Raw genomic sequence first — 14,345 nt, forward strand, 5'->3', positions numbered from 1 at the left:
AACAGGAGTGATCCATCTTGTCATGTTAAGTTCGCAGATTATTCGACTTGATGATAAGGATTCATTAACTTGAAAATTGAAATCTTAAGAGTAATATTCAAAAAGTGAAGAGGTGCTATGCTAAAAATAGTAAAGTGCCTGGCATTCAGTTACACCGCCCTCTCAACCTTAGGAGACGTTGTGGGTAGCAAGTCAAAGATGACTAATTTTAAAGAATGTATTTAATAAGAATATTCATGATGAAAGTGGCCGAATGCTAAGAAAATCAACGATGCCGTATTTTTGGTTCAGGTGTGTATTACATTAATTGAGGTTGGGTTTAGATCCCAACCTTAAGTCTATTCACGATAAGTGTGCACTAAATTTTGCTTTGCTTGTTATTTCTCAATCTTAAAAAGCTTGGTATCATTGGGAAGGTAGGAAGGAGCTTATTAATTTAATGTTAGTTTTTTCAGTGAAATTTGAAAAGAACATGAAGAAAGATGAAGACGAAAAAATTCAACTTTTAATAGATAGGTCGCATAAACGTTATTTTTACATCTTTGGAAAGTTTAAAGCTTGGCAATTTCAAAAATATATACTTTTACTAGGAAATATAATTTGAAATTTGCAATATTCAACAGAATGTAAAGTAAACCACTTTGTCACCCCCGGAATTTTACATTGTGTAAGAAATTTCTTTTCAGAAAAATCAGTCAATCTACTTTACATTCTGTTGAATATTGCAAATTTTTAATGATATTTCCTAGTCAAAGTATATATTTTTGAAATTAGAAAATTCCAAATCCCTATGTCTTTGGGCTGGAAATTTTTTTTCCCATTGGTATTTAGATAGGTAGGCGTTTTCATCCTCTCTGATGGAAAAAGTTCCTCTGGGTCACTGAGACAGGGGTGCACGAGAAAGTTCTCATTTGAGTCGCATTGGCCAAAGTAGTAGTTTAAGTAAAACCAATAAAATAGATATAGATATAGACATACATGCCATGCAGTATTTCCGATCACGAGCGAAAGATTATTTTGGGCACGAGACTCGGAACTGTCTATACCTCAAAACATGTCTATACATTTTTTCTTCTCCCATCGACTATATTTTAACGCCTACACGATTGTCAATAACATTTTTTAAACGTATCATAAACATAAACTTGAAATAAATTTTATTTTAATATAACCTCTATCATAGTACACAAACTAATGTGTCAAAATAATCAATAAAAAATTCAATGGTACCTTTCATTTAGATTTTCTCCATAATTGTGAGATTGCTTCTGTTTTCAGATTTCTGTATATGTTCGATCTTGTTCAAACTCTTTCTGTCATACCAACGTTTGTTTTTTGCGTGTTTTCATTTGGGTGACTTTACGATTGTCATTTTTAACTACTTTTTTCATAATACGAACAACACACATAGATTTTTGCAATCTGATACCCAAACAACAAAACATAAACAAACATGACATGTTTTCTCGTCAATCAACATTGGAATATTAAACTTGAGTTTTGAAAATTCCAAATTGTCGAAGCTGTACCTGAGCATAACTGTAAAATTGATATTTCTAAGTCAAATCAAAGGAAGCCCGCATAGGTAGCCAACATAGTTAGTTATAAGTTTAAAAACGATATTTAGATTGTGAGAAATTTGATGCTTTAAAACTTTGCCAAAAGTCCAGTATGTTCTTGCAACTACAATCATTTGACGGTCAAACAGATCCAACAAATTTTTGTCGGGGCTTGGAAATACTTATACTTTTCAGCACTTTGAGTCTCTTATTTTCAGAGCAACATCCCGTCAACATTTAGGTAATTGGGCCTTATACCCATGAATTTTCACCAATTTGAGCCTTCGTTCGATTTACAGGCTCAGCTTTGTTCAAATCGTTCTGTTTATTTTGACAGTGTTGAGGCTCGTTGTTGTTATAAAATTGTTCTTACAAAAAGAAATTATGAAAATTCGTGTTGAAAATTTTCCCTACCCATTTGATATAAAACGCAAAAAACTGAAGTGTTTAGAATACTCTTAGCACTCCTGGAGAGGAGAGGAAAAACTTAAAGTGTTGTCCCGATACTTGAAGTTAATGAGTCGCTACGTTTTGATCATAAGCATATTTTTTCGTTACGGCAAACTATCCAATTTCTTCTTTCATAATATTCTGTATCTTCCAAGGATATTCAATGAAGGATGTCACATAGTCCAAAAAACCCTATTTTAGGCAGTTTTTGGCCCAAATTTGCCCAAATATATCTTTTTTCTCGAAAATCGGGCTCCGTCACATTTTAGGCATTGCCATTTTGCATCATTATACGGACGGACGAACGGACATGGGTTAATTTATAGGACCTCCGAGGTAGGTCCAAAAAGAAACTCATGGTTGGACACGCCGTATGTTCAGTCCTTAAGTGTACGTTTTCAGTTTTCCCAAAGTGCGCTGTAAGGGAAGAAATAAGAGAAAATTGTCAGAAAGTTTCCCATCAAGCCAACACATTTATCCGGCATCCGATCGGTGGAAAACTAATCAGGGAAGAAATATGAAGAAATTTTTGTTTAATATCTTAAAACAATATGTTTTCTTATAAAATATGGTCCCGTTTAATGCTAATGTCGTTCATTAAATCATAAAACTAGTTTTTTTTCCGACAAATTAAATTAAAATTTAAAAAAGGAATGTAAAATTCTCAAAGCTAAAATCTAATTACTATGGAGTTTTTTTAAATAAAATTTGAATTGAACCTTTTTTTATAAAGACGCATAAATTAATACGTAAATATACATAAATAAAAATGAATTGATAAATTGCAAAATATAAAAAGTAAAGATATAATTTAGAAACTAAATACGATAGTGCGTACTAATTTAAAATGACGTGTGCATAGTTAATATTGTTTCTATAGTTCGGAGTTTCTATATATGTTTTAGCAGCAAATACCTTTGAATTCTACCAACAAGATGATACCGTCGATTGGGGTTATTTTCATAAGCAAGGGTTTACTTTCATAGGCTCCAAGTAGCAGACCTTTTAGGTCTGTAATTTATAAATCATACTTGGTGCGCAGAATAGGAATCTAGACGAGTCGTGTTTTGATTTTCTGACTTTTAAAATAGTCAGAAATATTTGTGGTCTAAAGGCTATGCTATGAAAGTTACCCCACGCTTATAAAAATAACCCCAAATAAAGTTTATATAGAGGCAACCGTAAGGGTTTTAAAAACTGTTTGAAGCAAGGCCCAAATTTTTATTCTTTGACCTAGCCCAGATGTTCATCTATATTAAAAATTTATTTATAAAAAAATCTTTTTCAGTAATAATTAAAATAAAATTATTTCTCTCTAGTGTCTCTCACTTTTTTTAAAAGCGTTTACATTTAAATACCTATGAACTATAAACATCAATCTATGACTACGAGAAAGATACTCGCTCGATCCAGTTCCCCGATACACCAACATGAAATTTTTCACTCGATTATTGAAATCTTTTTAATCTGCCGAAGGATTCTGGTCAAATGTAACAGCCGTGAGTGTTACATGGCAAACTCTAGCACTTTCTTCTCATTCTCAACAAAATTTGTATTTGTAAGTAACCTTCTCTTGTTGTTCGGGATGTAGTAGCCAATACAATCTTGTTCAACCTGCTGCTCTTTAAACCATTATCACCGGTTAATCTCTACCAGGAACGGTTTGAAATCGTTTTGCACTTATAGGGCTGGACAAAAAGGACTCTGCATATAAATATAACACCATTCTTCTCCTCTCAAGAAAACCATTCCACCATTTGCATGCGTAAGCACCATCAACACCAATCATCATCCTCATTATTATCCGGTAAACCGTATATTTCATACGGACTTTTACCGGACTTAATAGCTAATGCAATTTGTTGTTTATTTGTAGTCGCCCTTGGTATTTGAGGGTTGTTATCGTACGCTAAATCATTGTTTATAGAATACGTTGATTGAGAAAGTCTATGCGGTGAAGAAATTAGTTGTGGTTCGTAAAAGTTTGTTAAATTTGGTGTTGATAAATTGTAATTCGCACTACCATTGACTCCAAGAAACTGGTATAAGTAAAATAAATATGAGTGTTAAAGTTGATTGGACAAAATAGGTAGCTGAGGAAGAAATCTTTTTCCGATTTTCTACAATAGACCTATTAACTAATGCAAAAAAAACAACACGAAGAGGGCTAAGGCTAGAGTTACCGGGGTGGATTATGACGTCAAATTAACTCCAATAACTCGTTGCATTGACCCACTCGTACAGAAGCGGGTGTTCATTCGTAAACTTAATCCTTGTACAGAATTAGTGCAATCGCAAAATCTGGTGACAAACTTTTTACTAAGGCTAAGGGTCGAAAGTGAACAGCTTAAATTTCGCGAAGATATTTAGGAAACAAAGTTTTATTCAATCTAGTGTCTTTTTACCACCAAACTATTCCTGGTCACTGAAATACGCTAATTAGCACAATTTTAAGTGGTCTTTGGATATTTTCATGTTTTGAATTTCCATTGGGACTTGGGAATTTTACAGAAGAGGCCCCAAGAAGATGATACTATAAGTGATAGAATGAAAATAGAATTGCTTACGTCATTTGTGGGGACGGATTTTTTACGTGGAGGAGGAGGTTGTTGTACGTCATCTATCGTTTCTTTACGTACTGAATTACCGTTCGATAAATTCTGTAAAATACAATGGTTGCTGGAAATTTACAGTAGCCTCTCAAAAACTCAAACATAGAGTAGTTCCTGACTTCCCGCATCGGGTCGATGTGTAATTTACAGACCGGTCTACAAAATAACAAATACTCATGGGACCATTTTTCTCTATTATTGTAAGGAGGGGGGGTTCGAGTCCAAGATGCCTCCCCTGATTAAAAAATAGGAAGATGCTCGAAGGGTTGATAATCCCTACCTCGTTTGGAAAAATCTTCTAGATTTAATCGTTAACCTTGGCAGTACTGAAGTTATCACTTACCATTTTATTTTTGCGTCCTGATTTTTTGACGTGTTTATAATTTTCATAGATGAGCTTTGCACAATATATTTTTCCTACTGTCATCTGATTGCCGCCTATGAAAAAGGGAGTTTGAGAAAATTATCATAATTTTGATAAAGCATTACTAAGGTAGGTATTCTTATGCTTAGGTTATCTTTTGAAGAATTTTGGACTTGGTAAATGTGTTACCGAATCCAGGACATATTTATAATATTTTGGAGTAAAACCCTACTAAACAATGTAATTTTACCCTGCGGTCTTTTAGGTACAACACGGTCTAAAGTCTTTTTGGTGATATTTGGCCATACTCTTTTCAACATGTTTCGTAAATCAACATCGTTACTGTGTAAATTATCTATAAAATAATGAGTGAGAAGAATGAGATTTAAATTGAAATTTATTGCTGCTAACATCGTGTTCAAGGAATTCCTGTTTGCGGAGCTTGCCAGCTTATTGCTGTTGGGTAAATAAGTCCCTGAACTTTCACCTAATAGCTTTTGTATTTATAGATCAAAGACATTACACTTTTGGGACAACTTATTTCTACCAAAAAAAATTACAATTTATTACGGGGATCAGTAAAAAAATTGGGTGAAGCTTGATTATCAATATCATTATTAATTTTCAGACCTTTTCCAAGTTTCAAAATTGTTCATAATGTTACTGTACTTCTTTCACTTTATGGTCTAAAAGGGGCTAAGAATTTCTTATCCAATTCTCAAATATAAGTTCTTAATTGTTCTTAATTGTTCTTAAGTTTGAGCAAAAATCTAGCTTCGTATTCTTATAATTTATTCTTAGTGTTTTTAAAGAGGCGTGTGTTGAAAGAAGCCTCCCAAGCGGTTTGCGTGATGACGTGAAAGGGACTTTTTTGTTGCGTAATTACGTGATTTTGAATTTTTTTTCGTGATTGCGTGATCAGAGGTCAAATAGTGATCGTGATTTGAAAAATGTTTGAGCCGTGATACGTGATTATGACTTTTTCAAAAGGATGCGTGATTATCAATTTTCTGCTGGTTTGCGTGATCGTGATTAAAGACAAAAGATTGCATGATATCGTGATCAGAGTTACCACTGGGGGGGGGGGCTCTTGAAAGAATAGGATTTATTTATGTAAGAAAGTCAATACTTACTTTTTTCGGTCATGATATTCAAAGCAGTACGAACAAGTGCAAAGAGTGTGGCGGTGAAATCCACCGTATTATCTGGATGTAGCGGCATGTTCATTCGTATTAAACGCTGAAATATCAAAAACAATTTAATTCAATAATGAGCGAATTTGTTTATTTTCAAAGATCTAAGTTATTGCTTTTTAGTTTCATCCTATCAAGAAATCATCATATCCAATTAATGGGCCGTTGGAAAAATATTTAATAAATCGACAATTTATTGTGATAAGTGTTGCCGTAACCGTGAAAATTAACACTTAGAGATTTCATAAACGTAAAAATTATATTTTAATAAAATTGTTAAATGAGTCAAAATCTGGAAACAAAAACTAAAAAATGTTAACTCTTAATATTGATATGAAAAGACATCACTCACCTTATAAGCTACAACTTTCGGACATTTAGTACCCAGCCCTATTGGAGGAGACATCTGGCGTAGCAACAGACATACTTCTGTATGCTTTATTCTACCCCTAGAAAGCAAAATATTGGAGCACTAGGTAAAGTTATATCGTAATTACAATACAATAGGACATCTAGTCAAGACAAGTCAGTACAAAGGGTGATTCACTAAAACCTTCATGTAGCACTAGGTGGAGATATACTCCCGTCTAAAATCAACTTACGCATTGTAAAACAGGCTATAATTAAATCAACGAAACTGAAGTAAAATGAATCAAAATGATGGAAACATTCTAGGTTATCTCAAGAACAGGGCGGTACAGAAACTGATTCTTTTAAACAAAGTTGCTGAGACGTTCATGTAGCACTAAGTTAAAATTAACGTTTACGAAATGGATAATAGGCTGTGATTAAATCTACAAATTTTAATAAAGGGTGTGAAAACGATTGAAACCTTTTTAAAACCTCCTAGGCCATGTAAAGATTTTATAAATGAACAAGGCAGTACAGAAATTGATTCTTTAAAACAGAGTTGTTGAAACGTCCATGTCATGGATGTTAGATGAATGTTGCTTTGACGTTCAGTGTCAGGTGGAAAATGATAAAGAAAGGGAAATTTCTTACGTTGCTCTAGGATCAAAGAGTGCCCAAACTCTAACAAACTCATCCAGATGATGTGGACCAAGAATACTCTCATCTTGGGTTAGATAACCAAAATTATCCATGATAACTGCTACAAACAGATTCAACATCTTCAAAGAAGAATAAAAAGTGAATTATAAGCTTTTTTATTTGCAACGGTAAGTCATGTGATCTATCTTTCAGCCAATAGGATTTCATTATTTCGAGGGGATAACACTATGGTTTCACTCAATGAAATATTTCGTTTACTGATCACACTATTAATCTTTAGTGAGTTCAACCATCATGCTCTGTTTTCAACCATTTCTGAAGCCATGCCGTGAGAAAGGTTCAAAAGCAACTAAATACTAAAACGAAAATATGGGTGACCTCACGATACCAGAACTTATTTTTGAGGCAACACAAGAACTTCCTATGAACATGAAAGCAAATGTATGAAAGAGTCCGGTTAACCCTCGCTGTGCCGGGATGCCGACATGAGTATTTTTTTTAACTTTAATATTTCCTTGTAATATTCTTAGACAAGGCAAGATATACACCCTCAAAAAAAGGAAAAAGAAAAGACCATGACCTATGTTAGAGACTATTGCACATAAATTCTTGAACCTTTGTGCCTTTTATTCATGAAGAGGGGGCAAAATAATAACCCTTGCATTAGATCATGGAATCAACCGTTATGTATACTTACAAGAAACGAGCAGACGAATATGAAAGAGATGAAGTACGCATGCGCCAATGAGCTACCACAATACTCTTGACCAGGGTCTACAGCTGGTAGTTTCGGATCACATCTTGCATCTGCGCTGCATGCTAACATGATATTATGCCAATTCTCACCAGTTGCCGATCTAAAAGGTATAGGGAAAGTTGTCATCAGAAAAACTTTTGCTACACATCCATCGCATCGTGACAAGATTTGCTGTTCAAGAGACTTTTATGTCGAGGACGTCATATTTTACGCCCAGAGATATGCTCATTAAATCAGGAAAATCCAAGGGTCCAGTGATATTCCGTGAATATCTAGTGGGTATCTTAAAATTTTGCCAAGAATCGTGAAGGGGGGTCACATTAAATTTCCTTCTTTGTTTCGATGACTTCAACTACACGGCTAGAACAATATCACTTTGAAAATACACACCTGAACAATACTTGAAAAGCAGGGAAGAACCCCCTGAAGTTGTTATGTCTGTCAATATACATCCACGGTTCGTCTTCTATGTCGATCGCGATCAAAGAAAATAACTAAAAATATAAAAGACAATTTATTTTCTAGGGTAATGAATCAACGGATCCTGCACTAATGTACTTCCCAGTTTTCTCAAAGGTAACGAATCGAGTGGGGATTGAACCCACGACCTCTCGCTTGCCGGGCGATTGCTCTCCCAACTGCGCTATCGGTTCGTTGCTATTACACTAGTTCGTAATAGACGAGGGGAGCGGCGTGCTCAATGTTCACCATCCGGTACCTGAATTCTACGAATCAATGGAATTGCCACGAGCTGAGACACAGCTAGTGTTCAATCTCCAACCAACCCGCTAACTTTGAGAGAACTGTTAAGCTATGTACATTGGGGGGAGGCATTAGCCCAACGGAGCCCCGATTTCGGACAACTAGTCCATCAACAGTCACTGTGTGAAATCAAGTGCGTATTACTTATGGGTAATGAATCAACGGATCCTGCACTAATGTACTTCCCAGTTTTCTCAAAGGTAACGAATCGAGTGGGGATTGAACCCACGACCTCTCGCTTGCCGGGCGATTGCTCTCCCAACTGCGCTATCGGTTCGTTGCTATTACACTAGTTCGTAATAGACGAGGGGAGCGGCGTGCTCAATGTTCACCATCCGGTACCTGAATTCTACGAATCAATGGAATTGCCACGAGCTGAGACACAGCTAGTGTCCAATCTCCAACCAACTCGCTAACTTTGAGAGAACTGTTAAGCTATGTACATTGGGGAGAGGCATTAGCCCAACGGAGCCCCGATTTCGGACAACTAGTCCATCAACAGTCACTGTGTGAAATCAAGTGCGTATTACTTATGGGTAATGAATCAACGGATCCTGCACTAATGTACTTCCCAGTTTTCTCAAAGGTAACGAATCGAGTGGGGATTGAACCCACGACCTCTCGCTTGCCGGGCGATTGCTCTCTGCGTATTACGCACTTGATTTCACACAGTGACTGTTGATGGACTAGTTGTCCGAAATCGGGGCTCCGTTGGGCTAATGTCTCTCCCCAATGTACATAGCTTAACAGTTCTCTCAAAGTTAGCGGGTTGGTTGGAGATTGGACACTAGCTGTGTCTCAGCTCGTGGCAATTCCATTGATTCGTAGAATTCAGGTACCGAATGGTGAACATTGAGCACGCCGCTCCCCTCGTCTACTACGAACTAGTGTAATAGCAACGAACCGATAGCGCAGTTGGGAGAGCAATCGCCCGGCAAGCGAGAGGTCGTGGGTTCAACCCCCACTCGATTCGTTACCTTTGAGAAAACTGGGAAGTACATTAGTGCAGGATCCGTTGATTCATTACCCATAAGAAATACGCACTTGATTTCACAATTTATTTTCTATTCTCTAACATCAAACAGTATTTCCTTGCATGTTAGGAAGAGTATAGTAAAGTGATTTGCTAAGAAGTTATCCGATGGTATAAATCGTTTTTCTTATACTTGACTTTTGAGAATCGGCAATTAATTTTACTCTAATCGGCACTTTTCTCTTGTAGTTTTGTATGTAACGTCAGACTTTTGGCCGTAGAAATCTTAACCGGAGCTTTCTTCCTTACCCACTCTCAAATGAGCCAAAAGACTCTACTCCGGAAATTGTAGTAACAGGGTCTAATGAAAAGCATCCTACAAGATGTGATATGTCTTAGAACTAACCTGCATTCCAATAATTGCATAGATGAAAAAGATGAGAAAAATCAGCATCCCAACGTATGGTAATGACTAAAAATAAAGATTAAAATCAAAGTGGATCACTGGTATTATCGCTCCACAGATCTCCAGAGAGTAAAAAAGGCCTGATCCTTTTGAACTTTGAAACTCCTCTGGAAAGCGGAAAGGAGGAGGCAAATAAGTAGCGATGTCTGTTCAAGAGGACATGTAGCCTCTTAAGAAAATAGTCCCTTTGAAATTTCATAAAAAATAAAATAGAAATCCTCTTAAAAATCAGACTCGTGTGACCTTGAAGAGTTTGACGCCTTTGAGTAAATCCCCAGGAAAGTGATGTTTTGTGAGAAAGGGAGGTTGAAAATATTAAATATAAACCGTCGTGGATACATGTCTTGAAATGTTTTTAAACTTACTTTAAATGATTGTAAGAATGTCCAAAGCAAGATTCGTATAGTGTAACCTCGCCTTAACAATTTGATCAATCGAGCAGCACGGAATAAACGAAACACACTTGGATCGAAAGGAATCTTCTGAGTGGTCTAAAATGATCAGGAGATCAAAATACCGTCAGTATACAAAGAATCGTGGAAATGAAAACACAAATCTTCATATGCAGCTCTCCAGTAGATTATTTTTGAAAAGCTCTATACAGTTCCTCAGCGATAACTCCAAAGGGTGCGACAAAATTATCAACGTTTGCAATTCAATAGTAAATGTACTAGTGAATTGTAATTCATTCTGTCAACGTATAAAGGACGCTCTATGTTCGCAGATTTTATTTTTCAACATTCATACAGAATCTTGGATAGCGTTACTTTTGCTATCTATCGTCAGAGGTCGCATTTCGGCAAGTTAGTCTGAAGGTGTTTCCAAAAGCGATTAGAAAATGCAGGGGAATTTAGAAACTGTGTAGCGAGTGGTTTCAAAGGTATACAAAACTAACAAATTGATTCTTACGAAAGTTTTTGAAAAGATGAAATCCAATAAACTTCCAAGAACGATGATGAAATCAAACACATTCCAACCATCACGGAAATAGTTCTAAGAAAAATGAGAAGAAGACTTTAAAACAATATGTTCAATAAATTGACTGGCTAGTATCACTATTTTCTCAATTTCCTTAACTCTTAAACTTAAAGTTATTTAGACTCTTTACAAATACGAAGAATACCAAACAACTGGACTTATTTTGTAGAGAGAAAGGAAGCCTGGCTAACATAATGCGTATTGTATCAAACTCTACTACATTATTTCACGAATATACCGTCCAAATGTATTAAACATTCAGTGAACTATCTCTAATTCGATCTTTGAGAAGAAAATAAGTTCTTCGAACTAGAGAAGGAGTTGTATTGGATAGGGCGTATTTTCTGAAGCTTTCTAAACTAATAATGTAATATAATACGCAGGGCCCACGCCATGAAATTGAAAGTTGGTGGGGGGGGCAATGAATATAAAGTCTAAGGAGGCGCAACCAAAAATCTTTACTTTGCAAAAAGAGTGGGGGGGGGCATCCCGCTGCACCCCCACCCCGATGGTGTGGGCCCTAATGCGTCTACAATTTTAACTTTAAATCAAAGAGAAACTGGAACCAATTAAAGAGTTTTTCTAGTGTGTACCTGTCGCAGTGCAAAAACTTTGAGCATAAATTCACCAGTGAACAAGAAGGTGAAGATGACGTTGACAACATCCAAATACTTTCCATATGCTTCTGGTTGCGAATCATACTATAAGAAAAGCAACGTGTTTCCGCTAAATAGAGGATTGGAAGGAAACATATTACATCTCTTATGATTGAAATTTCACCAATTTTCCCGGCCATTTATTCTTTTAGTTTTGTGATATAAAATAAAATGAAATATAAGTCAAATCTGTTATAAGATTAAAACTAAAAGTCCAATCTAATCTGAACCTAAAACACTCAGATTACATTCCTTTTTTTAAAAAGAGAACACGTACCTTTAACATCAGAATCAGAGTGTTTCCACCGATTAATAACATGATGAAATATTCGAATGGTACTGAATCGACGAATTGCCACACTTTGTATTGAAAACTGTTCGGGTTTTCGGGCATAAAACGTTCAGCAGGCTTTTTCTCCATCGCATCTCTCAAGCAACCACGCTGAAATAATGATTTTTAAGGTAAAATAACCTCAACGACATTGTACCGTACGTGTACTTAAGCCTTTAAATTACTGATGAACGCAAGAGATACTACCCTGAGAGCGAAGCTTAGGTAAACTGAAATTTTAGGACTTCGGTACAATACCAGGCTTCTCCTCTAGAAATCAAAGCAAAATTCGAATTTGAAATTTGTGCAAATTTAACTATGAAAAACTTCGTACCATCTCAGTCCTTATTTTAGAGTTTGACAGTATATACCCAACTATGGGACCTTTTTCTACCATCTATAATTAGCATTAACAATGTTCCTTTGACAAAACCGAATGGCTGTACTTAAGAAGTTATTTAAAAAATGATTTACTTGATTACGATCTAGTTCACAGTCTCCTTCTTCTGCTTCGCCTTGCTCTTGGAAAGTCAAGATGATCAACGCCACGAAAATGTTGATGAAAAAGAAAGAAAACACAACTACGAAGAGAGCAAAGAAGAATGCCACCTCGATCTGATTGTTCAAAATGGGTCCTTTGTTTATATCTGTACTGTCGATGGCGTTGAACATCACACTGAAATGAGAAACAGAATCAATTGGGTGAAGGACGGTAAGGGGTCTGAGTTCGAACCCCACTTCTGTCATGTCTTGTTCAGGGTTCCAGATACAGTTATTCAGCTGGCCGTGGATTCGATGAAAAACGAAGGATTAACAAGTCGTGGACGCTAGTATTTTCACGAAACTTAAAAAAAAAACTCAAAAGTTAGTCAAAGGTGAGCTTTTGTATTGAAGAATAAAACTGCCCTCCGCAGTTAACAAGGGTAAGTCTGTTAATAAAATGAGCGAGATTATGCATGAAGCTGCTTTGCGAGAAATTGTCGAAACTCAAGGTTAAAGATTCCGATTAGAGACCAAGAAAGTTTTTAAGGTCGTGGGGATGTGATTTAAATCGATTAGGTCGTCTAATCAAATCTCGCGTCGTAATTTGATACATCAGCGACAGAAAAGCATTATCTTACTTTGGCCATCCTTCACCAGTCGAGGAAGTGAAGAGGGTAACCAATGCATTTTTCACATTATCAAAATTGAAGACTTGATTCTTCCATTCTCGTGGTTCTTGCTGTAAAATAAAAACGATACCGTAATTTCTCTAATTTAATACGTCCTCTAATTAATGCGAGGAAATTATTTTCGTCATTTTGAACTAATTTAAATCCGCTAATTATTAGTGCGAGCACCCATTTACCTACTTTTGATTTTCCTCTAATTTAATACGGTAAAGTTCAAATTTTCCTCTAATTATAGTACGAACTGATTTTTTCAGGATTAGTTTTGTTCTTTCAAATTTTTCAAATTTTCAAAAATATTATTTACAATTCAAAAGGGTCGTCATCGTCATCGTCTTTTTCAGTGGCATCGTCCTCTAAATCTAAGATAGTTTTAGCATTACCCATGCATTGTTCGTAGAATTCTCCACTTCTCACTTTGCTTGGATCAGTTGTTGTGATGCCACATACTTCAAATGATCTGGCTACCATCTCTTTGTCGTTTGACAGAACTTTGTGTGCTTTCTCAAAAACCCAGTCTACAATATCTTGTTTGCTTGGTGGTGGAAAGCTTGAAGTCGGGTTTTGATGAGGGTTCAGGCATTTTCTCGATGACTTTAGATACGTGTTCAACCCAACATTTTTCGCAAAATGGCTTTGAAAGGTTTGTTGATGCACACATCCATTGGCTGGCATTTCGATGTGCATCCTGCTGGTATCATTAGAGCATCGCATTTATTTTCAACCAACTTACTCTGGATATCATCCGTTTTGTGTGCTGCAAATGCGTCGTACGTTAACAGCGAATTTTCGAACCCGATATCCTTGGAGACCTTCTTGATGTATTCTAACCAGATATCATCAAGCCATACTTTCATGAGATGCTCGTCCATCCAAGCCTTTTCTTGGCATTTTACCACAAATCCTTCCGGTATTCGCAGTTTCTCAATGGTTCTTTCGGTTTTGCCTTTGAAGATTACCATTGGAGGCAGCATGGTTCCGTCTGCAGCAGCTGACAGAACTACGGTGACATGCTTTTTCTCACCACCTGATGTTCTCACCACACATTCTTTGGTACCGGTTTT

At 36.2% G+C, this 14,345-nt stretch overlaps 1 protein-coding gene and 3 non-coding genes across 4 annotated transcripts in view; 1 reads left to right on the forward strand and 3 right to left on the reverse strand.

Annotated features, from left to right (window-relative positions):
• Positions 1–3,693: 3,693 nt before the first annotated feature.
• The window catches only part of LOC136819769 (voltage-dependent calcium channel type A subunit alpha-1-like), a gene marked incomplete in the record, with an annotated part of 36,664 nt that continues 26,012 nt past the window's right edge, over positions 3,694–14,345 (reverse strand). The window contains 16 exon segments of the mRNA XM_067076010.1: positions 3,694–4,048; positions 4,577–4,669; positions 4,965–5,059; positions 5,236–5,340; positions 6,119–6,224; positions 6,531–6,627; positions 7,181–7,308; positions 7,887–8,046; positions 8,337–8,440; positions 10,088–10,153; positions 10,513–10,638; positions 11,057–11,140; positions 11,719–11,826; positions 12,059–12,223; positions 12,587–12,788; positions 13,234–13,334. Coding sequence (XP_066932111.1) covers positions 3,785–4,048; positions 4,577–4,669; positions 4,965–5,059; positions 5,236–5,340; positions 6,119–6,224; positions 6,531–6,627; positions 7,181–7,308; positions 7,887–8,046; positions 8,337–8,440; positions 10,088–10,153; positions 10,513–10,638; positions 11,057–11,140; positions 11,719–11,826; positions 12,059–12,223; positions 12,587–12,788; positions 13,234–13,334 — 2,004 coding nt within the window.
• Positions 8,527–8,599, reverse strand: Trnaa-ggc (transfer RNA alanine (anticodon GGC)). Its single transcript has one exon. It is a non-coding gene; the product is annotated as a tRNA-Ala (tRNA).
• Positions 8,913–8,985, reverse strand: Trnaa-ggc (transfer RNA alanine (anticodon GGC)). Its single transcript has one exon. It is a non-coding gene; the product is annotated as a tRNA-Ala (tRNA).
• On the forward strand, positions 9,609–9,681 carry Trnaa-ggc (transfer RNA alanine (anticodon GGC)). Its single transcript has one exon. It is a non-coding gene; the product is annotated as a tRNA-Ala (tRNA).

This window comes from Clytia hemisphaerica, unplaced genomic scaffold (assembly GCF_902728285.1).
Source record: "Clytia hemisphaerica strain Z4C2 unplaced genomic scaffold, Clytia hemisphaerica genome assembly, whole genome shotgun sequence".
Lineage (NCBI taxonomy): Eukaryota > Metazoa > Cnidaria > Hydrozoa > Leptothecata > Clytiidae > Clytia > Clytia hemisphaerica.